This window comes from Vipera berus, assembly GCF_964194415.1.
Source record: "Vipera berus genome assembly, chromosome: 2".
NCBI classification, from domain to species: domain Eukaryota; kingdom Metazoa; phylum Chordata; class Lepidosauria; order Squamata; family Viperidae; genus Vipera; species Vipera berus.
In genome coordinates this window covers 147,376,363-147,402,584 of record NC_138203.1, presented here as the reverse complement: position 1 = coordinate 147,402,584, position 26,222 = coordinate 147,376,363, and the positions used below count along the sequence as shown (strand labels likewise).

General features: G+C 40.4%; 3 protein-coding genes across 3 annotated transcripts in view; 2 read left to right on the top strand and 1 right to left on the bottom strand.

Annotated features, from left to right (window-relative positions):
• Positions 1-798, top strand: part of TOM1L1 (target of myb1 like 1 membrane trafficking protein) — a 47,002-nt gene extending 46,204 nt beyond the window's left edge. The window contains exon 15 of the mRNA XM_081317267.1: positions 561-798. Within this exon, the coding sequence (XP_081173393.1) occupies positions 561-621 (61 nt within the window). The 3' untranslated portion in view covers positions 622-798. The remainder of the gene's footprint in view (positions 1-560) is intronic.
• Positions 799-3,291: 2,493 nt separating this feature from the next.
• Positions 3,292-9,282, bottom strand: COX11 (cytochrome c oxidase copper chaperone COX11). Its single transcript, XM_081317270.1, has 4 exons — positions 9,007-9,282; positions 4,862-5,017; positions 4,097-4,222; positions 3,292-3,521 (listed from the first exon to the last, which is right to left on the bottom strand). The coding sequence occupies exons 1-4, from the start codon at positions 9,277-9,279 to the stop codon at positions 3,339-3,341; spliced, it is 738 nt and encodes a 245-aa protein (XP_081173396.1). The 5' UTR covers positions 9,280-9,282; the 3' UTR covers positions 3,292-3,338.
• An 11,085-nt stretch (positions 9,283-20,367) lies between these two features.
• Positions 20,368-26,222, top strand: part of STXBP4 (syntaxin binding protein 4) — a gene marked incomplete at its 5' end in the record, with an annotated part of 127,607 nt that continues 121,752 nt past the window's right edge. The window contains one exon of the mRNA XM_081317266.1: positions 20,368-20,399. Within this exon, the coding sequence (XP_081173392.1) occupies positions 20,368-20,399 (32 nt within the window). The remainder of the gene's footprint in view (positions 20,400-26,222) is intronic.

The following is a 26,222-nucleotide window of genomic DNA, read 5'->3' as shown; positions in this document are numbered from 1 at the left end:
AGTGATGAAAGAGTGAGAGACTGCAAAAGGAGAAAGACAAGTTCACAAGAATACTGGAGAATATTTGAGGCCATCTAAACTGGGGATAGGCTGGGGTGTCTGGAAATATAAATAAAATCATTGAACTAAGTACTATATAAATTTATTATGGATTGAGAGGCAAGTTCATTGCCATTGATAGAAACTAGATTGGGTAAATACATGACATGTAGTTAATTCTAGCATGTCATCCCCTAGAGGGAAGGATTTTATTTTTATTTTATTGTTTGTCAAATAAGAGATAAGTGTATTTGAATCACAAATTGGACATACTTTTGTTACTAATGAAAATATGAGCAGTTTGATGACTATTTTAACTGTCACTTAGCTGAAATGTGGGATGACTGGTTCAAAGAAAAACGTTTGGTAGATATGCTGCAAGTAATTTTTTTTTATTATAAGGATATGACTAGGACTGTGAGGTTAGTGTTATATCTGTCCTTAACTCTCCTACCTGTGAATGTTCCTAATTTTTAGATTATTCCTTGTCACAAACTGTTTATTATCTGCTTTGATTTCAGACATATTTATGAAGAAATTGATCCACACCTGTTCAAAGCACAGGTTAACATCAAATGCTAGAAGTAGATACCAATAGCAAGATTTTATTTAACAAAATAGTAGATTCTGCTGATTGCTTCAAAATGTAAAGACAACTTCTACTCACTAGGCTGAGATTTGGGATAAAGTGTTTTAAGAAGACACTTCAAATCTAAGATGTGTATCCTACACACCTAAATACATTGCATCGGGTTCAACTCATTAAAAATACAAGATTCACTTCTTATGCAATCTTTGGATCAAAATCTACAATGGATACAATGGATGTTTTTCAAAATGTCATTCTTATAGCAAATATAACACTCAGAATCTTTCATCTAAAGCAGGTTACTTTTATAGAATCCTTTAATAATAAAAGCAACATCTTTTCCTATAAGAAGAACTACACTGCATATTGCTGAATAATTGATTGGTGTCTGATAGAACTGCTTATGATCCCGAAGAACTAAAGTGTTGGATCGATGACTAATACCTATAGAGGCCCAAGTACAATTCCAAACTATTGTAGGAGAGATCTAGCTATTAATTAAATCCTGCAGTCAGATTTCCTGGTAGGCTGCTTAGGAGGAAAGACTTTACAGTTTGTCTTTGATGTTGGTCTTTAGTGAAAAATAATCACTAACTTCGGAGGTTGAAGTTAGATTTCCTTGCAGTACATTTCCTATTCTTCTGATAGCCATTCTAACACTTTTCTTGGTTATGGAATGCACTTTAAATGCAAAAGAACGTTATGTAAAAGCTACTGCAAAACAGAGCATATGAATCGATAGCAATTGTGATGTGCTATAGTAGCATATCTTGTTCCACATTGCCTTAATACAGTTTTATCTGTTTTCTTAGATTATTTCACTCTCTTACAATGCAGCTAAATACTGTATGTATGAAGCAGTAGTTTTCATAAGTTATGGAAGGTTGTATTGGGAGCAGCTACAGCCAAGCACTACCAGAATGCATGGATCCAGCAAAGTATAAAACATGCATTGTGTGATATTTGGAATGACTTTGATTATATTACCGCTGTTACTTTCTATTATTCCCAACAATTCAGGTTATCTTGACTAACAATTACTTGGTCATGAGGTCATATAAAAGTGTGATTGAAATAAGTGCCTTTTCTCTCTCTACATTTCCAGAACTAGTTTATATAAATTGGTACCCTTTAAGTCTTGAGTAATATGTATACATTATTTGTTTTACAATGGCTGTTATTAACATACAAGTAAAGAATATGGAATGGAAAACTAAATTAAATTTGAACACAAATTTTCTCAAATGCTTTAATGGTTAGCTTGTTTTTATGTAGTGTTTTGTGGTGCATCAGATCCACTCTACCAGATTTGCTTTGGACTGTTAAGGGATCTTCTATAAATATTAGGGAGATGCATAGGAAAAAATATAAAATTAACAAATGTTAGGCTTAGCCTATTTTCTAGGTAAATGAGCTTTACAATAACATTGTTAAACCTATAAAGATTTTATATGGGGGGGTCTTCTGCCCCTCTTTTTTCCCACTGATTTCCACCACACAGTGGAATTTGTGATGAACAAAATCACTTTACATTTGAAATGTAATATATTTTACATATTTTGACACAGTTTTCAATACATACTATACCCTAACAGTGATACTACTTTCTTCTTTTGGAAAAGCAGTTTGTCAAGTTGTTCAAGGCAGGGATCTAGTCAAATTTACTGAGGTTAAAAGCTCATGTTAGTGAAATCATTTTCTCAACACCCTCCACCCACCCACCCAACATAGATCTATTTAGGAGAAATCTTCCACACTGAAAAATTAGTGCAACAAATTTAACATAATTATTGAATTTTAATCTATTTTCTGAGTTTGCAGAAGGGACATTGGATTTGTACAACATGCTAAGCCACAGAAAAGGATAACCTAATCAAGTTTAGCATGTTATACAGATACAGCTATTCAAACCTTTATTTGACCTGGTTATGTGTTACCAAGGTGATAATGAAAATAGAATAGAATCAAAGTATATTACCCTGAAGAAGAACTCAAGAGGAAAGTTTTAAGTGAGGATATTATGGGATTCATAAAACTAGCATTTCATAAAAGGTTGCTGTTCTTAGTTATTCATTTATTTTGGTAACTCACGAAAAGTAGGAGCGTAGCTTTTAGAATAAAAAACTGCTGCACAGAATAACTGAGTTTTAACATAGTACACTGAACAGTATCTTCTGCACACTTCTTTAAAACAGCTTACAAAACTTACCAGATTGTGCTACTTCTGATTTAAGGTAGGCAAGTAAAGTCAAATCTAGCGATGTTTGTTATTTTACTGATTACTTAATACTTCATTAGGCAGACATCAAATCTCCAAAAAATAAACTATTTACTATTTTACCCTTTGTCACACTAATCTATTAAATAACATTTAGATAACTGTGTGGAATTGAAATTAAAAAAAACTTTATAAAATGACAGTCATAAAAATTAGCAATTGGATACATCTTCCTGTAAATGAAAGAGAGAGAAATGAATGAAATGAACTATTTTTGTATATCATTTCTTTATATTCTTAATTTGGTTTTAAAATGAAGATTAATCACATCTCCAAAGAAGATACACCAGTGCATATTCAGAAAATAAAACATAATGCCTGAAATATTCAGCGTCTTCTTCCTGGGTTAAAGAAATTATTTTTACACAGTCAGTGGATTATCAATAGAGAATTGAAGAGAAAACTCCAATGTCGAGTCTACATGTTGTATTGTTAATTATAACCTGGAAGGGGTGGTGTATATCCTGTTTTGGCTTCAAAAAACGTGTAAGAAAGAGTAATCAAATTAACTTTCTCCATCCTTGGGTCTTCTACAAATTCAGGATCAATAAAGAAAAATACTGGCATGTCCACTTCCTCATGAGGATTGAGTCTTTGTTCTTCAAAACAAAAACACTGAAAGAAAAAAAAAGATTTATTTTCCAAAATTGAATAGCTAACTTCTATGTTTTGTTTTAACCTTTAATTCAATACATTTTTAAAAAATATTAAAAACAAAACTATTTTCAAACACTCTATCAATTATTTTATAAACATTTTAAAATATGTCTAAATATAAAACATTTAAATATTAAGATCAAAAACTAAGTGATATTGGTGAACATCCCTGTTTTGTTCATATTTCATGGAAAAGTGAGCATTTTGAACTATTGGAAATCTTATATTTATTATGCTATACCAGGGTTAGGCAACCTTGGCTCTTTTATGTCTCGTGGACTTCAACTCCCAGAATTCCTGAGCCAGCTGAGTCATAAAAGAGCCAAGCTTGCCTACCCGTGCTATACAAAAGCAATCCTTAAAGAAAAAAAAAATGAAGTTATACAGAATTCAAGAGGACAAGAATAAGAAGTACTGAGATCATACCATACCATAAATCTAATTCTATGAATTTCTGCAAATGTGGATTATCAAAACAGACTATTTTTAATTAGAAATATTTGAGGAAGTTAACCAAACTGAGCAGCACCTACCTGTATCTTATTGAAATATTGTCCAGCCTCAGGTGGTAGTACGTTGTAGGTAGATATTCCAATTATTGGTATATCAGTGGGATTCTTTGCTTTATAAAAGGCCAGTGCAGTTTCTCCTGGAACCACCTATTTTAAAAAGTTACAACTGTTATGTTTCTAGCTTCTCTCCATACTTTTATTTCATACAAAATGGGTTTTCAAAAAAAAGTCTGTGCACCAAGTTACATTAAAGCAGGGTTTCTCAAGAATTCTCCCAGAATTCTGAGAGTTGATATCCATGCATCTTAAACCAGTTGAGGTTGAAAAACACAGCATTAGAGGCTTAATAATTTGAGGTAGAGTATCTTTGTTGCATTATATTTCAAAATATTTATTAAAAGCCATTTTAGATTGTACAAAGAAACTAACCAGAATTTGTGTCACTCTAATACACAGAGAAGACTACATTAAACTATAGTTGTGCACTTGGCAAACAAGCAATGTACTGGGATTTAACCTGGCTGCCATTTATATTTGCTACTAGCAAATTCTAAAATTAGTTTTGCTAATATAACTTAGTAAAACAAAATTTATTGTTTGATTATATCTTATCTAATTATATCTTATCTAATTATCTAATCCTTTCGAGCCTCTTAATTAAAAACTCGGTTGGCTACAACTACTTACATTCTTGATTATTTTTATAAAAGCAGCATATCATTTTATTCTAAAAAAATGCTTGTAAACGTTCATGCAAAATTCACCTAGCAGATTTTAATTACTTACATAAACTTCAGTCTGCTGAGGCTTGAAGTTCCACTGAAGACTTGAATGTACATCTGAATTGAAGGTGACTTTAATGATGCGGTCTTTTACAGGCTCCATAGTCTCAATCTGGTCTGAACTGTGACCTGGTAAAGTTGACCCACTAATCCCAGTAGCCTGAAAGGAAAATAAGATGAAATTAAAAAACAATCTACTTGAAAACAAATTATTTTTCATGGCAATAAGTAAAAACTGAATAGTTTTTTTCCATTACAAATTGTTTACTTAAAATTAGCAACACTTACTAGAGCTGGGCAGTGCTTTAGATTCAAAGGCAAGAAGATGCCTCAGTGTTTGCAAGGGTGCTCATGGAATATTTCTCTGCAGCTCCTTAAAGCAGCTGTGTCTTTTCTCAGGATCATGCAGTTTTCTTCTGTAGTTGCAGTAAGATCCTGGGAAAATATGAGTTTGGTTTAAGTAGTTGGAGAGAGAAGCAATGTGTGCACCCATTAATGCTTCGAAGCAAGTTTTTGAATCTGAAGTACTCCACAGCCATAATCTGAGCAGCAGTTGAGGTCCTACCACCAAAGTCATGGTTGATCAAAGGTTTATCTTATCTTATTGTTCAAAGAGACTAACTAAATACCAATGGGGACTTCACAAGAAAGACATTAAGTACACTAAGGAAATTCATATGTGCACTACATCGGTTGCTAGAGGAAATATATAACCACGGTTGTCCCACCTTCATGAAACTGTAAAATCCCCTTACAAAGCTCCCTCTTAGCAGATTAACACTTTCATGTAATGGTGAAACTTGTTTCAGTAAAACTGACAAGAATGGGAGCACTAACTTAAGTTGTTTCTGAACAGTTAAAAGTGGAAGAGAGAAGTTATTTTAGACAAGAAATTCAAACAAAAACCAGAAGAAAAGAACAAACCATCTCTATATTGTTAACAAGGAAAGCATATGGGTATGGCTGGAACATTTAGACAAATGATGGTGGTACCAGATAATGAGAATCCCTTTGTTCCAGAAGTCATAAAATAATTGTCTACTAATTGAAGAATAATGAATTTTCGTGTAGAAATCTGGATGTGATGATGTAATCAGATACAAAGAAAGGCCAGTAAAATCTTTGTTATATTCAAATGTTCATTCAATCTGCCATTTGAGTCAATTGACAATTGACATCTCTTGTCAAAAGTATACTAAAGGTATCTTATATAAATTATATAAATTTCTTTGATCTGGATTATTTGGGGTACAATAGACTGTTTAATAAGGGACGCGGTGGCTCAGTGGGTTAGGACGCTGAGCTTGTCGATTGGAAGGTCGGCAGTTTGGCGGGTCGAATCCCGAGTGCTGCGTAACAGAGTGAGCGCCTGTTACTCGTCCCAGCTTCTGCCAACCTAGCAGTTCGAAAGCACGTAAAAATGCGAGTAGAAAAATAGGGACCACTACGGTGGGAAGGTAACAGCGTTCCGTGCGCCTTTGGCGTCTAGTCATGCCGGCCACATGACCACGGAGACGTCCTCGGACAAGCGCTGGCTCTTCAGCTTTGAAACGGAGATGAGCACCGGCCCCTAGAGTCGGAAACGACTAGCACGCATGTGCGGGGGAACCTTTACCTTTTTTTAGACTGTTTAATATAGCTGAAATCTGGATGCAGTTTAAGTTTATTATTTGAAGTCTACTAAAAAGTTGTTAAACAGATTTTACTATACTGGAAGAGTTTACAAGGACATGAACAATTGTGAACATGAAAAGTGTGATACATGAATCAATGAAAACTGAAATTGTCAAAACAGAAAGAAAGAAATTAGGAGGGATAGAATGTGGCAAAAAGCCAAGAACATTGGAGATGGTTAAAAGAAAGTAAAAATGAATGGAAAGTGCTGAGATAATTAGAGGTTTGGCCGAAGGCATGTTTGACACCAAGGACATCAGTAGAAAAGCTAAGCAACTAAGGAGAATTAGGGAATGGAAAGCACTAAGAAAATTGACAAGTGAGATGACCACCTGCAGCAGAAGGAAGGGACAGTACCAGCCTTGTCCTATCTATCGCTTCAAGATATGTATTCAGATTTTGTTTCAGCCCAAGCCTTGAATGTTCACGTTTCAGTTCTACCAATCACAGCTTATCCACATCTCAATGTATATTTATTATACTTCTAGACACACAGAGTAATGTAATTATTCTTGGCAGCTTACAGGCTATAAAAACACAAATATTCATATAGAGAGAGGTTAAAACCAATCAATACAATCATATTCATCACAATAGCTATATCAGTTCCTACCAAATAAATATCAGAACATAAAAATGAGTCAAGGCAATAAAACAGTAAAAAGAGATGCAAAACAAATGCACAAATTACTGAAATCACGGCAGTAGTTTTTCACACAATCACATTTTGCTTAAGATTTTATTTAAAAAAAAGGACTATAGCTGAAGAGGAAAAAACAACACAGGAACACAGTATTTTAGAAAAGGCTCAGGGGAGCATACGATAGAAAACAAGGTGGATAATGGATAGAGCAGAAGAATATGTGGACGTTTACTTCTGATTTAGAATATTAACCATACAGAGGCCTTAGAATGGCAAGACCATGAATATATCGAAGCTAATGGATGTGTCAAAACAACCTATTATTCTTTTGAAGAATCTTTAAAGTGACAAAAACCACTGTAAGAATTGAATTTAGAGAAAGAGGGTAAGTCACAACAGAGAAGGGAAAGAGACAAAAATACATATTGACTCAATGTCTATTTCATGTATTCAGTGTACATACGGAAAGTGGGACTGGAAGAAAGGATTAAATACATCAACGTGTACTATACATCTGAGATTTGCAAATGCAACCCCTTTTTTGGCTGAAAGTGAGTAACATTTAAAGAGCTCATTACGAAAGCAAAATCAGAACACCAAAAATCCATACTGCCGCTAAATTTTAAGTCAACCGTAATGTCAACCATCACACCTCATGTACTTAAAGAGTTGATGGAAAAGGCCTGACGGTCATACACCTGTTTCCCTGTGCACAAATGCAAACAAGACAGCCATCTTAGAGAAAAGTATATAATAATAAACCTTTATTGTCAAAGTACAACATGTGTACATTGAGATTAGCTGAGCCTCCAGCCCCTGCTCTCTCCCCCCAACACACAGTGACAACAAACCCTCCATCCTACCACACCATGTGAACCAACTACACCACACACCGGCCTCCCAAGTCAATTCTGCATAAGTTCACAGAGATTATGTCCCATTTAAAAGCCTAACAGCCCACGGATAAAAGCTATTTTTCAGCCTGTTGGTGCGGCTGGCTATACTCCTATATCTCCTACCGGATGGTAGGAGAGTAAAGAGATACCGTCCAGGGTGTGAGTCATCCCTGAGAATCTTCCTCACTCTTCCAAGGCAACGAGCCCTGGCGATGTCATCCAGTGGTGTCAGGGGACAGCCCACAATGTCTTGTGCTGTGCTCACCACCCTCTGTAATATCTTCCTATCCGCGGCTGTCAAACCAGCATACCAAACCACAATACCATACGAGAGGACGCTCTCTATAGTAGACCGGTAAAAGAGGGTCATTAGCCGTTGTTCTACCCTGTTCTTCCGCAAGACCCTGAGAAAGTGAAGCCTCTGTTGGGCCTTTCTAGCCACCTGGGTTGTGTTAACTTTCCAGGTCAGATCTTCACAGAGGTAGACTCCCAAGAATTTAAAGGAGGAAAAGTGGGGCAGGTTCCTCCTTTTTTCTCCGGAAGTCTAACACCATCTCTTTCGTCTTGCCAATGTTCAGGTGCAAGTTGTTGTTTGTACCTCCGCCCTATATGCCGTCTCATCCCAATTTATTATTGGGAATAATAAATTTAAACGACATCGTTTAGAATGAATATATCATCGTTTAGAATAAGGACATGCCAATAACAAGAAAGATCAGAATAAGTTTAGCAAATTAGCAATCCGTACATAAGATCGCCGTTTTATTCTCCTATCACATATTCCACGGACCACAAGAACGAGCCCCGCCCTCGCCCCTTCAAACACATTAACCCTAACGGGGCAGGCTGGCGTGGAGAGGGAAACGCATCGTCGGCTGCAGGTGGACTCCAACCCCGCCTCCTCCTACCTCCCCCCCGCCCCCGACCGCCCCTCACCTGGCAATAAAGGCGATAGAGTGGCACGGCTGCGTAGGATAAGCCTGCCATGCCCACGACCCCGGCCGCCAGATAGGTGAGCACCGTCCTGTTGCGGTGCTTCCATTGCTGCTCCTGCTGCCGGCGGAACGCGGCGATAGCCTCGGCGCTCTTACCGCGCTGGTCTCCGCGGAATTCCTGGCTGTTGCCACGGTGACAGAGCCGAACCGGCCTGCAGCCCCAGCCTCTCACCGTTCGGGCCACCGGCACCCAGCCCTTTGCCCCCAAACGCATGCTTCTTCCTGTCACGTGACCACTCCCTTTCGGCCGGGCTGCCCTCGGCAGGCCGGCGAGCGCGATTAGCAAGTATCGCGAGAGTAACCAAGGTCAAACCCCAGCCGGGTTGTCGCTTTGATACTGCAAAGCTTCCAGCGCTACGTTCTGGCTACGGCGGCCGCGGGGGGTAAGTTCGCGTTTTCGTTACCTGTCGCCTTTTTGCCCCGCCTCTGAGTTAGGAGCGGTACGCGTTTCCCGCCAATGTTGCCGGTGCTGGATTTTTTTTTCCAATCCAGATCTGGGTTTTTCAATCCTTGTTGGGTTTCTTGGGGTTTTTTTTGTCTTAAAATTTAATGAAATCTAAGTTTTTCTATACATTACATTATATTGTAGGTGTTAGATTAGGTACAGATAATTTAGTTTAAAACTGATTTATGGTGTTTTGCCACCTGGGCTTTTTTTTTTTTTTGTAGAATCTGGGTTTATCTGAGCGCGAAATCTGGTTTTAAGAATCCCCGCTGGGAACCCTGATAAATAGGTAAAAATAATTTGTTTAAAACTGATTTGTTGGGGTTTTTTTGTTATCTGATTTTTTTAAATGCAGAATCTGGGTTAATTTAAGCGCAGAATCTTAGCACTTTTGTCTTGTTATTGGAAATTCCGCTTGCAACCCTGCTTCCCGCAATCTTAGACGCCCTAGGCTAAGTTGCAAAAAAGACGAGTGCACTGCAGACTTGTTTGTTATCAGGACACACCCCTGGAAATCATGGGAAAGCGCTCGGCTTCGCAGGGCGCAGTTTTCTAGGGATTCTGATGAAACAAGTTTGAAAATGTCCGGTCTATTGATCACCTGCTTCGTTAGGGATTAAAGGAGTTATAGCCCCTTTGATATTCACACCAAGCGACCTGAGCAAGATAAGGAGCCAGACTTGTACCAGGAAGAACGCATTCAGCCACCACCACAAAGATCCCTGGGTGATTTGAGACTAAGCAAGATTTTTCAACTGACCTACTCAAAGTTGTTTTTAAGGATAAATTGGGGCAGCAGGTGGAGTAGTACTAGAATGTTACTTTGGGGTTTTTGAAAGACAAAATTGTTTTAAATAAAATACCAAGGTAATCGGTCTTTCCCATTGTATTGCTTAAGTTGTTGTTGTTGTTGTTAGTTGCGAAGTCGTGTCCGACCCATCACGACCCTATGGACAATGTTCCTCCAGGCCTTCCTGTCCTCTACCATCTTCTGGAGTCCATTTAAGCTCACGCCTACTGCTTCACTGACTCCATCCAGCCACCTCATTCTCTGTCGTCCCCTTCTTCTATTGCCCTCAATCTTTCCCAGCATTAGGCTCTTCTCCAGTGAGTCCTTCCTTCTCATTAGATGGCCAAAGTATTTGAGTTTTAGCTTCAGGATCTGGCCTTCTAAAGAGCAGTCAGGGTTGATCTCCTCTAGGACTGACCAGTTTGATCGCCTTGCAGTCCAAGGGACTCGCAGGAGTCTTCTCCAGCACCATAGTTCAAAGGCTTCAATTCTTTGGCGCTCAGCCTTTCTTATGGTCCAGCTTTCACTGCCATACATTGCAACTGGGAAGACCATAGCCTTGACTATACGCACTTTTGTTGACAGGGTGATGTCTCTGCTTTTTAGTGTGCTGTCTAGATTTGCCATGGCTTTCCTCCCCAGGAGCAAGCGTCTTTTAATTTCTTGGCTACAGTCCCCATCTGCAGTGATCTTGGAGCCCAGGAAAATAAAATCTGTCACTACCTCCATTTCTTCCCCATCTATTTGCCAGGAATTGAGAGGGCCAGATGCCATGATCTTGGTTTTCTTAATGTTTAGTTTCAACCCACATTTTGCACTCTCCTTCTTCACTCGCAACAAGAGGCTCTTTAGTTCCTCTTCACTTTCTGCCATTAGAGTGGTATCATCTGCATATCTTAGGTTGTTGATGTTTCTTCCGGCAATCTTAATTCCAACTTTTGATTCATCTAGCCCTGCCTTTCTCATGATGTGCTCTGCATATAAGTTAAATAGGCAAGGCGACAGTATGCAGCCTTGCCGGACTCCTTTCCCAATTTTGAACCAATCAGTGGTTCCGTGTCCAGTTCTCACTGTTGCTTCTTGGCCTACATATAGGTTTCTCAAGAGACAAATAAGATGGTCTGGTATGCCCATCTCTTTAAGAACTTGCCAGAGTTTGTTATGATCCACACAATCAAAGGCTTTAGCATAGTCAATGAAGCAGAAGTAGATGTTTTTCTGGAACTCTCTAGCTTTCTCCATGATCCAGCGTATGTTAGCAATTTGATCTCTAGTTCCTCTGCCTCTTCGAAATCCTGCCTGTACTTCTGGTAGTTCTCGATCCACATACTGCTGGAGTCTAGCTTGTAGGATTTTAAGCATAACTTTACTAGCATGAGAAATGAGTGCAATGGTGCAATAGTTTGAACATTCTTTGGCACTGCCTTTCTTTGGAATTGGAATGTAAACTGATCTTTTCCAATCCTGTGGCCACTGTTGAGTTTTCCAAATTTGCTGGCAAATTGAGTGTAGCACTTTTACTGCATCGTCTTTTAAGATTTTGAATAGCTCAGCTGGAATACTGTCACCTCCACTAGCTTTGTTGTTGCTCAGCTTTTCTAAGGCCCACTTCACTTCACATTCTAGGATGTCTGGCTCGAGGTCAGTGACCACCTCATTGTGATTATCAGGGACATTAAGCTCATTCTTGTATAGTTCTTCTGTGTAATTTTGCCACCTCTTCTTAATCTCTTCTGCCTCTGTTAGGTCCCTGCCATTTTGGTCCTTTATCATGCCCATTTTTGCATGGAACGTTCCCTTCATCTCTCCAATTTTCTTGAAAAGCTCTCTGGTCCTCCCTATTCTATTGTTTTTTTCTATTTCTTTGCATTGTTCATTTAAGAAGGCATTCTTATCTCTTCTAGCTATTCTTTGGAATTCTGCATTTAATTGGGCATATCTTTCTTTTTCTCCCTTGCCTTTCGCTTCCCTCCTTTCCTCAGCTATTTGCAAAGCTTCCTCAGACAGCCATTTTGCTTTCTTGCATTTCTTTTTCTTTGGGATGGTTTTGGTTGCTACCTGTTGTACAATGTTGCGAACCTCTGTCCATAGTTCTTCAGGCACTCTGTCTATCAGATCTAATTCCTTAAATCTATTTGTCACCTCTACTGTATATTCAACAGGGATATGATTTAATTCATACCTGACTGGCCTAGCGCTTTTCCCTACTTTCTTTAATTTAAGCCTAAACTTTGCAACAAGAAGCTCATGGTCTGAGCCACAGTCAGCTCCTGGTCTTGTTTTTACTGACTGTATAGAGCTTCTCCATCTTTGGCTGCAGAGCATATAGTCAATCTGATTTCTGTGTTGACCGTCTGGTGATGTCCATGTGTAAAGCCGTCTCTTGGGTTGTTGGAAAAGAGTGTTTGCTATGACCATCGTATTCTCTTGACAAAATTCTATCAGCCTGTGCCCTGCTTCATTTTGTACTCCAAGGCCAAACTTGCCTGTTATTCCAGTTATCTTTTGGCTTCCTACTTTAGCATTCCAATCTCCCATGATGATAAGGACATCATTTTTGGGTGTTAGTTCTATAAGGTGCTGTAAGGCTTCATAGAACCGGTCAATTTCATCCTCTTCAGCACTGGTGGTTGGGGCATAGACCTGGACTACTGTGATATTGAATGGTTTGCCTTGGATTCGAACTGAGATCATTCTGTCATTTTGAGGGTTGTATCCCAGTATTGCTTTTCCTACTTTTTTATTGACTATGAAGGCTACTCCATTTCTTCTGAGGGATTCTTGCCCGCAGTAGTATACCTGATGGTCATCTGAATTAAATTCACCCATTCCTTTCCATTTTAGTTCGCTGATACCTAAGATGTCGATGTTTAGTCTTGTCATCTCTTGTTTGACCACGTCCAGCTTTCCTTGATTCATGGATCTTACATTCCAGGTTCCTATGGAGAAAGAATCTTTACAGCATCGGACTTTCCTTTCACCACCAGACATATCCACAGCTGAGCGTCCTTTCGGCTTTGGCCCAGTCGCTTCATTCTTTCTGGCGCTACTAGTACTAGCCCTCTGCTCTTCCCCAGTAGCATATTGGACGCCTTCCGACCTGAGGGGCTCATCTTCCAGCGTCATATCGTTTTGCCTTTTGGTACTGTCCATAGGGTTTTCATGGCAAGATACTGGAGTGGGTTGCCATTTCCTTCTCCAGTGGATCACGTTTTGTCAGAACTCTCTGCTATGACCTGTCCGTCTTGGGTGGCCCTGCACGGCATAGCTCATAGCTTCATTGAATTACGCAAGCCCCTTCGCCACGACAAGGCAGTAATCCATGAAGGGGATTGCTTAAGTGCATAGTATTAAATGGCATACAGCATTTAATTTTATTAATTTATATCCCACCTTTTTATTTCTATAAGGCAGTGAACATGCCTAATACTCCTTCCTATTTTCCCTATAACAGCCTGCGTGAGGTGAGTTGAACTGAGTGATTAGCCCAAAGTAACCCAGCCAACTTTCATGCCTAAGCCTGGGCTAAAACTCACAATCTTCTGGTTTCTACCTTTATGCCTTAACCACGAAGTCAATCTGGCTCTTCTGTTGGTTGCTATCTATAGTTTAGTTTGGTAGGGACAATATTACATTCAAACTTGGTAGCTCAAAAGTACAAACAATTGCTTCCATCTGCCATCCTTTCAAGATGCATTCTGCACATACACGTACTGGTTGATCTGGACTGCAATCATAGAAAAAGTGTAGCTACTGTAATAAAAAGAGGTTAGCATACTAGCTGGCTTCCACTTGCTGGCTTTCTCAGGAAAGAAAAGATGGAGTTATTGGAGGATGGTTGTAATTGAAATTGGTACCCCTATTTAAGGGCTGTTTCTGTGGAAATAAGGTGAGCTGATCTGTGTAATGACTGGTCAGGAAAGATACGTCAGGAAGAGCAGGATAAGCATTCCAGTACAAAGGGGACCATCACCTTGATACCAGTACCCATTTCTGGCTCTACAGCTTCAGTTGTGGGTCTTGGTGACCAAGATTGTTAGTGTTCTCTGTCTCAAGCTGCTAAAAATGTGGAATACTTTATTTTTTAACTAAGAAATATTCAGTAAATTCAGTACCAGGTGTATCAAACCATCAAAGAATGTGTGTCTGCATTAGTTTGAATGCAATCCATAGTAATGATGCTGTCAGGACCCACCTCAATCCACATCTTAGGAAATAAGAACTCTTGGATGCAAGTTTAGTCCAAAAGGAAAATGTTTACTAGGATGGAATCGATTGTGGGAATACAAGACGGAATCTGACAAAAGTTACATTTCAATCCTATATAAAGCATTCCCATTTCAGCCCCTCCCCTCATCCATTTGGTCAGGCTGTCATCAGTTGCTAGGTGTCAGGTCCTTCCATGGGAAAGGGAACTCTCCTTGGTTTTATGGTTATTGCTTTCCTTTTCAGTTGTAAATGAAGATACAATCCAGACCTGTCTGTCCCCCTTCCCCCAGTTAAAACATCCCCTGTTGTTTGAAAATCACTTTAGTAACCATCCTCTCCCCCCCCCCTCGGAGAGATGGCAGAATCCCCAGAAATAGCACATTGTTCTACCTATACAATTATGAAATGTGATATAAATGGATTCTGACATTCGGCTCTCCTTTCAGAAAAAAGATGAGTCCATCTGTGGGGAAAGAAAACATATAAATGTTAGCCTGGTTTGTTTGGATATTCTGTATGAAACCTCTTAAGCAACTTAGGTGCTTTAACATGGAGTTTGTTAACCCACTCATTTTCTGAGGAGGGGAGGTGTTTCCATGCCACTAAATATTGTATCGTTCCATGGTGTTTTCTGGAATCTAAGATTTCTTTCACTTCAAAATGTTGTTCTCCTTCCACCATGATGGGGGATGGTGGTGGTGGGATTTTTTCTCGTAGTGGTGATTGTTGTTCTCTCTTTAATAGACTGCAGTGGAAGGTTGGGTGTATTCGTCTAAGATTTTTGGGTACTAATTCAACTGTTACTGGGTTTATGATTCTTTTAATTGGAAAGGGTCCAATATATTTTGGTCCTAGTTTTTTACAGGGTTGGAGTGATTTCAGGTATTTTGTGGATAAATATACCATCTCTCCTACCCTAAATGGTGTGGGATCGGTTCTTTTTTTGTCTGCCTGTGTCTTGTATGCTTTTCTGGCATCTTCCAACGCTTTCCTAACGATTGGCCATGTATTTTGTAATTGAGCAATCCATTCCTTCAGATCAGGGATAACCGGTTCTTTTGGGGTTAGTTCTGGTATTGGGTTGAAACTCTGGCCTGTAGCTACTTGAAAAGGAGTGTAACCTGTGCTTGAGTGGACTGCATTATTATATGCTACTTCTGCAAAAGGCAGTAGGTCCGTCCAGTCGGACTGCTGAAAATTAATATAGCATCTCAGATATTGTTCAAGTATATTATTAAGTCTTTCAGAAGCTCCGTCTGTCTGAGGATGGTGACTAGATGACAGTCCTTGGGTGGTTCCTAAGAGGGATAAAAATTCTTTCCAAAATGCCGACGTAAATTGCACCCCTCTGTCAGATATGATGCCCCGTGCAATCTGTAAATATGCTGTACAAAAAGTTTTGCTAATGCTTTTGCAGTCGGGATTTTTTGGCAAGGTATGAAATGTACTTGCTTAGAGAACAGATCTGTGACAGTCCAGACTACGGTGTTTCCATTACTTTCTGGCAGTTCTACGATAAAATCCATGGCTATTTCTTTCCATGGGGCTGAGGGGTTTGCCACCGGTTGTAACAGACCTGGCGGTTTCCCTTGCAGTCTTTTGGCCATCGCGCAAATTTGACAGCTACCCACATAGCTTTCTATGTCCTTTTTCATAGATGGCCACCAAAATTGCCTTTTAGTTAAGTGTAAGGTTTTTACAAAGCCAAAGTGTCCTGCTGATTTTGTATCATGGCACAGTTGCATGAAATTGATTCTCTGTGTGGCAGGTATATATAGCTTCTCCCCCACCCACGGCAGTCCATCTTTAATTGTGCACACATGTTTATTTTTCTGGAACCATTCATCACTTTCCAAAGATTTCCTGAATTCTATTCCAGTTTGGCTATCTACCTTCGGCTTCATTTTTTCTTGTGCCCTGGTGGTGACTGGTGCTGCCAGTTGTTGTTCCGGTACAAGTGGTTTAAAGTCAGTAACTCTTGTGCTGTTATATTGGGGCATGCGGGATAATGCATCTGCCAGGAAGTTCTTTCCCCCCGGTAAGTGTTTGAGAGTGAAATTGAATCGGTGAAAATGTTGGGACCAGCGGGCTTGCTTAGGAGTGAGCTTCCTGGGCGTTTTTAGTGCTTCCAAATTTTTGTGGTCTGTCCAGACCTGGAAAGGTATTTTATTTCCTTCTAAAAATTGGCGCCATGTTAGTAATGCCCACCTCAACGAGAATGCCTCTTTTTCCCATATTGGCCAGCGTTGTTCTGTTTCTGTGAGTTTTCTGGATGTGTATGCGCATGGTTGCAATGTCCCCCCATCATTTTCTTGTAATAGTACGGCTCCTACCGCTACATCACTCGCATCTGCCTGTATTACAAAAGGTTTGTCGGGATCTGAGTGTTTTAGGACAGGTTCAGCAGAAAAAAGTCTCTTTAGCTTCTCAAATGCTGCTTGACATTCCATTGACCATTTCAGAGGCTGGCTGGGTTTCACGGGTGACCCCCCCTTCGTTTTCAACAAATTTGTGAGGGGCATGGCTATTTGGCCAAATGCGGGGATGAATTGGCGGTAGAAGTTTGCAAACCCCAGGAAACTTTGCAATTGCTTCCGTGTGCGGGGGGGTGCCCACTCTAGTATTGCCCTGACCTTCTCAGGGTCCATTTCGATGCCCTCTGGAGATATGCGATATCCCAGGTAGTCGATTTTTTCCTGATGGAATTCACACTTCGATAATTTAGCATATAAGTGGGCAGCTCGCAACTTCTTCAGGACTGCTCTGACTAGTTTGATATGTTCCTCATTGGTTTCTGTGAGGATAAGGATGTCATCGAGGTAAACCAGGACCCCCTTATATAGGTGCTCTCTCAGCACGTCATTAATTAATTGCATAAAGACTGCGGGGGCCCCTTGCAGTCCGAATGGCAATACTTTGAATTGATAGCACCCCATTGGGCAGTTGAATGCAGTCTTCCATTCGTCTCCTTCCTTAATCCTAATACGGTAGTATGCTTCCCTCAGGTCTAGTTTGGTAAAAATCTTTCCTTTCGATAGGTGGGATAACATATCCTTCATTAGGGGAAGGGGGTACAGATTACATTCACTAATTGTGTTCAAATTTCTATAGTCCACAACCAAACGAAAAGACCCATCCTTCTCCTTGAACAGAACCGGGGCGGCCACTTTGGGTTTGGCAGGCTCAATAAATCCTCTTTCTAAGTTTTTCTTTATGAATCTCTCCATTTCTGCCATTTCCCTTGGGCTCATGGCATACATCCTGGGTTTTGGGAGTTTTGCCCCAGGTTTGAATTCTATGGTGCAGTCTGTGGGGCGGTGGGGGGGAAGCTCATCTGCGCTTTCCTCACTGAAAACCTCAGCCAGGTCCCTGTATTCCTCCGGTATCTCTGGTAATCCCTTCTCTTTCCCCACTGCTGCTGTCTCCTCCCTCTGGGTTGGGGGGGTGCTTTTGGAGTCTAAGTTCTTCTGCCCCCCCTTTGGGAAATTGAGTTCTGCTGTCCTCCAGTTTATCCCGGGGTTCCATTTCTTCAGCCATTCCAGTCCTAGGATCATTGGGCATTCCATGCCTGGGGCCACTATAAACGTTATGTCCTCCTCATGGGGCCCCAGTGATAGGTGGATTGGTAAAGTGGCTAGGGTGGCTGGTCCTCCCCCTGCTATTGTCCCATCTAATTGACTAAAAGAGATTGGTTGTTTTAGCCTCCTCACTGGGATGCTCAATCTCTCCACCAGCGTTGGGCTGATAAGGCAGCGGATGCACCCAGAGTCTATCAGAACTTTTATTTTGGCTGCTTCAGGCATAGGGGAAGCTAATATAGTCACTGTCTTAAGTATGGGTGGAAGGGGTCCACTTACCAATGGTTCTCCCTCTGAGCTGTCTTCCGAGTTGTCCACCGTCCCTGCGGTGCAGGCCGGAGTCCAGTCCCAGTTCCTGGCAGGAATTGTGGACTCTACAGCCTCTGTCCCCTTCATGGAAGATTCTTTTGTGTTGCCTTGGGGCTTCCCCGGCTTCTTGGAGGATGATGCCTCTGGTTTTCGTGGGGGGGCTTTTGAACGACATTCTGCAGCACAGTGGCCCTCTCTCCCGCAGTTGAAGCAACCTGTTGATTTTTTGGCTGTGGCTGGTGGTTTTCCCCCCTCGCGTGTTTGCTCGGGTGGCAGGCGGCCCCATGGTTTTCCTCTGCAGTGTCTCTTCAGTAGGTCTATTTCCACTTCCTCCGCCAGGATGTACCAGTCGTCAAGGTGGGGTGGGTCTCCTCGAGGCAGGCAAGCATCATACAGGTCGTAGTTCAGACCATCTTTGAAGTGGCTAAGGAGGATGTCTTCTGGCCAGTTCAGCTTGCTGGCAATGGCTCGGAATTCTTGGGTATAATCAGCCACTGCTCGCCTGCCCTGCCTCACTGTTTTGATTCTCTCCCGGGCCTTACGGTCAGCCAAAGGAACCTCGAACCGTCGCCTCAAAGATGACATGAATCGGTTGAAGTTGAGTTCTGGGGCGTTGGAGTCATGCAAGTTCACCACCCAGTCTGCAGCCATCCCGTCCAGGGCAGATTGCACAATTCGGATGCGTGTTTTGTCACTGGGGATGTCCCGTCCGTACTCTTCCATGTAGCTGAGGACTTGGGTTAGGAAAAATCCCAGTCGTGATGGCTCCCCCTTGAATTTGACTTCCAGGGGCGGGAGTCTTTGGCTGGAGCGTTGTCTGCGCCGTGGCCGGTATCGCTCCTCATCCTGGTCCCCATCTGTGGTTCGGGGGGGTGGGTGGGTACTGCTGAGGCAGCAATTCCTGTTCCATTGGACGGCCCCGGGGTTTCAGGTGTTGGATCCCTTCCGTTACCTTTCCAGTTACGTCCCCAGGCGCTGCCTCGGTTGCGATTCTCAGCTCTCTCCTCCCTCAGTGAACTCAGGGTTGCTTTCATCAGATCAATGGCCTTTTCCAGGATCCGCTCCTCCTCGCTGGCGTGCAGGGAACTCTCCATCTCTTGCCTCCATTCCGGTTGGTGGTTACTACGCCTCAGGGTCGTTTCTCCCGAAGCCTTTTCCCACTCACTTTTCCTTCCAACGCCCATCGACCACCGGGGTTTTCAGTCGTACTGCTCCACCGCTTCTTCCCCGGGGGAATATGCTGCTTCAGCTTCCCATTGTCTCTGGGATTCCATTTGGGGGGAAGACTCCCCCTCCATGGGACTTCCCTCCTCTCTTGCTTCGTCGCCAGACATTGTATTTGTTGCAAAGTCCCCCGGAAAGGTTTTCCCTTCCAGGTTGACTCTTAAAGCAGATTCCGTCTACTGTCAGGACCCACCTCAATCCACATCTTAGGAAATAAGAACTCTTGGATGCAAGTTTAGTCCAAAAGGAAAATGTTTACTAGGATGGAATCGATTGTGGGAATACAAGACGGAATCTGACAAAAGTTACATTTCAATCCTATATAAAGCATTCCCATTTCAGCCCCTCCCCTCATCCATTTGGTCAGGCTGTCATCAGTTGCTAGGTGTCAGGTCCTTCCATGGGAAAGGGAACTCTCCTTGGTTTTATGGTTATTCCTTTCCTTTTCAGTTGTAAATGAAGATACAATCCAGACCTGTCTGTCCCCCTCCTTCCCCCAGTTAAAACATCCCCTGTTGTTTGAAAATCGCTTTAGTAACCATCCTCTCCCCCCCCCTCGGAGAGATGGCAGAATCCCCAGAAATAGCATGTTGTTCTACCTATACAATTATGAAATGTGATATAAATGGATTCTGACATTGATGCATATAATACCCAATGGTGTTCTTTTCTGCTTTACAGCAAAGGGGCAGTTTTAGTTGTGAGCTTGTTGGAATATTCCATTATTAATGAGATTTGTCAACAGAAATGGCATCCCCAGACTCAAATCACTCTGAAATGTAAGTCATGTATGTTTACACATCTTTAGACCTACAGTATAATAACTAAATTCAATATCTATCTATGATTTATATTATCAAAACAGTTCCTAATATATGTATATTAATGTTAGTGTAATATATCTAGTTAGTGCAGAATATAACGAAAGAAATGTGCTTTCATACGTGTTACAACATTCATGCCTACATTACTGCATTCTTACATGCTGAGCTAATAAGAGTCCAGAGTGATATATCTTTTGTGATCACTGACAGTAAATAAAGTACAATACCAATAAAAGAGAATATATGTAGTTCAGAGCTGAACTGTGGAGTTCTTGGTGCTCTGGGAGCTTCAAAGGAATAAAATGTGCAAAGGGAAGAAGAAAAAACACTATACCAGGGCTTTTCAATCAGTGGTACAGGTACCACCTGTAGTATATTGGCACCTGGCAGGTGGTACGCGACCATCCTAGAAAAGTAGCGGGGGAGGGGAATGAGCTGAACTGGAGGCAGCACCGCACAAGCCTGAGCAAGAGATGGCTGGAGCTGCAGGGCTGTCAGGGCTCAGCAGAAGCGCCAGGATCAGTGCCAGGCTCCAGCTGGAGCTCGACGCTGATCCTGACATTTCTGAGCCCAGAAGAAGCGCCGATCAGCTGGAATATTGCAGCATTTCCAGGGTCTTGTGATTTGCATTCAGATGGTTGGCAACTGATTCATTTTTTCAGTGCCATTGTAACTTCGAACTGTTATAACTAAGCGAAGTGTTGTAAGTCGAGGACTACCTGTACTTCATCACTTTTTTCCTTTTTTTTTTGCCATCAAGTTCTTGACACCTTGCTAGGCGACTGGTGGTACTCGGATGTTGCCATATCCTAAAAGTGGTACAATGGGTGAAAAGGTTGAAAAGCCCTGCACTATACTTCTTGGTTATCTTTTTCAGCAGAAGAAATAATAGAAAATTAGAAAGACAACCCTGTTGAAAAACAACCCACACTAACCAAGTGCTCCATTATCAAAATAACAATCCAAGCTTCCACAAGAGGAACTATGCAGGAATATTATTATTTATTTATTTATTTAATTGATTTTATATACCGCCCTATTCCCGAAGGACTCAGGGCGGTTTACAGGGCGAGTTAAAACAATACAAATAAGTACACTTTAAAATAGAATTAAATAAGACTAGCCCACAATTAAACAAATTAAAATTAAAATTAAATTAAAACCCCCTCAGTCCAGGCCAGCAAGATCAAACAACCAAGTTTTAAGGTCCCGGCGAAACAAGCGAAGGTCTGGGGCAGTCCGAAGTTCTACCGGCAGTTCATTCCATAGGGCAGGCGCGCCCACAGAGAATGCCCTCCCCCTTGGAACCATCCGTCGGCATTCCTTAACCGGCGGAACCCTAAGGAGGCCCTCCCTGTGGGAGTGCACAGGACACTGGGAGGCTCATGCTGGTGGCAGCAGGTGCTCCCTGAGATAATCCGGACCCATGCCATTTAGGGCTTTATAGGTCATCACCAGCACCTTGAATCTCACCCGGAGGAGAATTGGAAGAGGATGTAATGGAATGTGTGGCTCAGAGGTGCTAGGAAATAGAAGGAACAGGAGCCCCCTAACAGTCAGAGGAAAAAAACTCAGGAATGACCTGCTTTAATCATCTACAATATACAGGGTCTGTAACAGTTACTATGTAGAACAGTTAGGCAGGAGACTGGCACATCCATGAACATCAACCAGCTATAAGAAGAAACTGAGTATCTTAGACCAAACCAAATCCCAAAATGCTAGGAGATTCCTGGAAAGCTGGCATTCAGACAAATCAGACATCAATAGACACATAGAAATAAAACATATTTATACATCATTCAGAAGAGACAAGAAAAAACTAAGAAGGAAACAAAAAGTCCAGGACATATCCTCTCCAGCAGCCAACACCCACATAAGCAGTGATTAACACCAGAGAAACAAGCAGAACACAATACCCTACTCAAGAAATAGCAAGGAGAAAACCTCATTCTGACCAACATTGGCAGGGCAAGCTACTACATATAAACGGAACAAAACCCACATTCACAATTATGATGCTACCTTGTTGGATAATGAAATGTCTGCAAGCAAACAACCAAGCATAGAGAGCACCAATGACTCCAAAGTAAAATACATGTTATGGTACTTTCTGCCATTCCGTTTAGTATCTTGTATCTGTAGAACCTCCGCAGATTGTATATCCATCAGTATTCTGAAGTATTTCTGGATCCTATCAATAAAAGTTGATATTTTACTTGCAAATTAATTAGGACATACAGTTTTCCAGTACCAGAATGCTAACCACTCTGTCAGCATTATCTTATTCTCATGGCAAAGCTGCAAAAAAATGGTAGATAAATAATGGTAGATAAGTTAGATTAGAAATCTAGGAAGGTATGTCAAGAATCAAACCTAAAATCCTAGCTTGAAGAGCTGGGAAGGAGAAACAGGCAAGCTAAAGTAGATGAATCTAAACATTCTTGGTGACAATTTTATACAGTGTATAAAATTCATTATTTTAATTTTTGTGTTTGCATGTGCCTTCGAATCAGTGTTGATTCCTGGAAACTTCTTGACGTATCCCTGCAGTTCTGTTGGCAAGATTTCAGAAATGGTTTGCCCTTGCCTGCTTCCTAGAGCTGAGGGAGAGTAGTTGGCCTATCACCCAGCTGGTTTCATGCCTATATCAGGATTGGAACTTGCAATCTCCCAGCTTCTAGTTTGGTGCGTTAACCACTACACCAAACTATCTGTCATATGCATCGGATATATTGACAGATGTTTTATCTCCTTCATATACAAATGTAAGCACAGACTTTTGGTCAACCGTTAACAGCTAAAATAAAAATCTGGTGTTACTGCAGTTCTTGAAGAACAGTTTTGAAGGGAATCAGCAAGCATTTTGACTTGGAATCAGATGTTCTATTAGATTAAGCCCATAAATGTCTAGCCCAATGGTTCAATTTTCAGTTACAGAAAACCTGATATGCCTAGAAACAAGACATAAGAGAATAACTGTGTAACTTTTGTTAATGCCTAGCATTGCCATTCAGAATGTAAGGAATTAGTTGATAATTTGTCTATAGAAAGGTATTGGAAAATAATTGCTTTGCAATATCGTTCTGAATTTATCTAGCTGTCTTCTGTGCCACTATGTACATAATGGATAAGTACTGGGGAGTTTTAGATTATTATAAGTTGGTGAGTAAGGAGTTATATTTCCTACATGTGCTGACACAATCTGGTAGACAAATTGTTTTAAATAGATAAAGGCAGTTGAAGTTTTATGCCAAGAGGATTATAAAGAATGAATCCTAACACAAACAAAAGGAGCTGTATTTTATTTATAAACCTTTTAATGGGGAGAAAGATAAACGATATATTAAGATCCAGAGAAAATGCAAGTAATTGGTATACTTTTTAAAAATAGTTCTTCCTACTTATTGAATTGCACTGGGAGAACTAATTATTGCTGTCACGTGTGAATTATGTCAGGTGAGAAGATTAAATGGAAGGAGAGACAACACAAACTTAAAATATGATGGAAGTAAGCATTTATACTGCTGCTAAATAGGAAACCTCTCAGCGCTTTTTAAGATTGATTTATTTCATCTGCAACAATTGTCTTTTTGGTGGGGGGGCAGGGGGGGAGGAATGGGATGGATGAAAACCAGAGAATAAGATCTATAAGATGTGTTTCATGGTTAGATTTTAGATAGCTGTTCCCAGCCATTGTCTGAAATCTTATTTAAACAGATATTTTCATCTCTATAAAATGTAAAGTTTATTGCAGGCTTATTCTGTAACAAGACAGATGATAGGCAGGCAAGCAGGCATTTTACTTTAATGGTTTTTTGTGGTTTTTTTGTGTACCTTACTCCGAATAAAAAGAAGTGATTCATAGTTTTTTTATTATTAAAAGTTCTTCATTTACTGAAATTTCTTTCCAACCCTCTCTCCTAAATCTACATGCATATAAAACCTGGTTTGTAGATGTATTTTACATAAATCCAGAAATAAGAGTTGGGGGTGTGTGTCAGTTGTTTTCGTTTGCCTTCCAAAAACTTAAACATATTTTAGCAAAATAAAAAAATATTGATTATCAGTAAAGTATCATTCAAGAAACCATTTGTATATCTTAAGCTACCAAAAATGATCGTCACAGAGAGGGGCAAATCCTAATTGACTAAAATGTAGATTTTAAGATTCAGTAATGCAGTTTCAGATTATTTGCTATTTAACAAAATCCTGCATACATTATCATTTTCCATCTGTAAACCTTTGTGACAGAATAGGCAAAACACTAAAATCCCTGCTTCTGAAATGTGATTTATTCCAGTTGGAATGTGAGCTTATGTTCTTTAGAACAATCCTGTACTACAACAACAACAACAACTTTATTGATTAGCCCTTGGGCCATATCAAAGTGCAAAGTTCCAGCAACAAACGGTCAACAAAACCTGATAAAAGCAATCCAAAATGGAATTTGATAAAATACAATTTAAAATGGAATTAAAATACAATTTAAGATGAAATAGTAATAAAATACAATCTAAAATGAAATTGTAATAATGTACAATAATTTGAGATATAGATAAAATATGATAACTTTATATTTCGGAGTTGCCCTTTGCAGTCTACCCCAATCAGTCCCACATATGCAGATCTTAACCGGATCGTTTTGTTTAAATAGTGTGCTACGTTAAATGTTATTTTCAAGTTCTGACCGGACATAAGGTAAGTTATTTTGATGTGGGGATCCCAATGTGTCATTCGTTTGGTATATAGACCAAGCTACCTGTCTCTCACCCTCTTATACAGACAACAGTCAAATAGGATGTGAGCCAGGTCCTCTACCTCTGCCGCTCCGCAAATGCAGAGATGCTCATTGTACGGTATAGCATGAAATCTCCCATATCTGACCATTGTGTCAAGCTGTTCGAATCTCGCTCTCGTAAATATCTCCCTAAGATGTTTTGGGAGTTGTAACTTCAAATAACTGTCCACTTGAAAAGTACATTTGTATTTACTCAGCCATTTCAAGTTACCCACCGTACTAAGGATAGCTATATCAGTTTGTGCTTCTATATCCTTAATTCTTTGGGCAACTCTTTTTTTAGATTGTTCTCCTGTTACGCAAGAAACAGGAAGGCCACAGCTTCTTACGAAATTTGTTAGTTTGGTGATCCAGGAGATTTGTGATTGTAGTTTTATTTGCTCTAGTAGGCATAATTTGGGGAGTCTATCAGTCTCCATTTCATTAACTTTGCACCAGTAGTTATAAGCTCTAATTTTAGATAATGCCTGAATTGTATGAATTCCCAATTCAGCTCTAACTGCTGCAGCAGATGTTCTTGGATCTACACCCAAAATACATCTCAAATGCTGGGACTGTGTTTGTTCTAGGACTGTGGTTGAGTAAAGACCCCAAATTTCTGCTCCATACAAGAGCATTGTGGTAACCTTAGCCTTATAAACCTTGAGTAATGGAGCTAGGGACCCTGGGTAACTATGGTTCTTTAGTTTGAGCAATAAATTCAAATGGGCTTTTGCTCTAAATGTACTCCGTTGATGATGGCAGGCCCAAGATCCAGTCTTGCAAAAAGTTACTCCCAAATATACAAAGGTATTAACCTGCTCAATTGGTTCACCATCTAATTGCCACTTATGTCTCTGATGGTTTCTTCCAAACACCATTATTTTCGATTTAGATTTGCTAATGATTAGGGAGTTATCCTGGCAATAAGAGCAGAATCTTCTTAATAGCCTACGTAATCCTACTTGTGAGTATGATAATAAAATCATATCAACATA

What these genes read in the sequence shown, in the direction of transcription:
- COX11 (XM_081317270.1), bottom strand. Translation starts at nt 9,279, where the DNA reads ATGCGTTTGGGGGCAAAGGGCTGGGTGCCGGTGGCCCGAACGGTGAGA. An exon ending in TCTATCGCCTTTATTGCCAG is followed by an intron (nt 5,018 to 9,006) that starts GTGAGGGGCGGT and finishes TTTTCCTTTCAG; the next exon opens with GCTACTGGGATTAGTGGGTC. An exon ending in CTCAGCAGACTGAAGTTTAT is followed by an intron (nt 4,223 to 4,861) that starts GTAAGTAATTAA and finishes TTTTTAAAATAG; the next exon opens with GTGGTTCCAGGAGAAACTGC.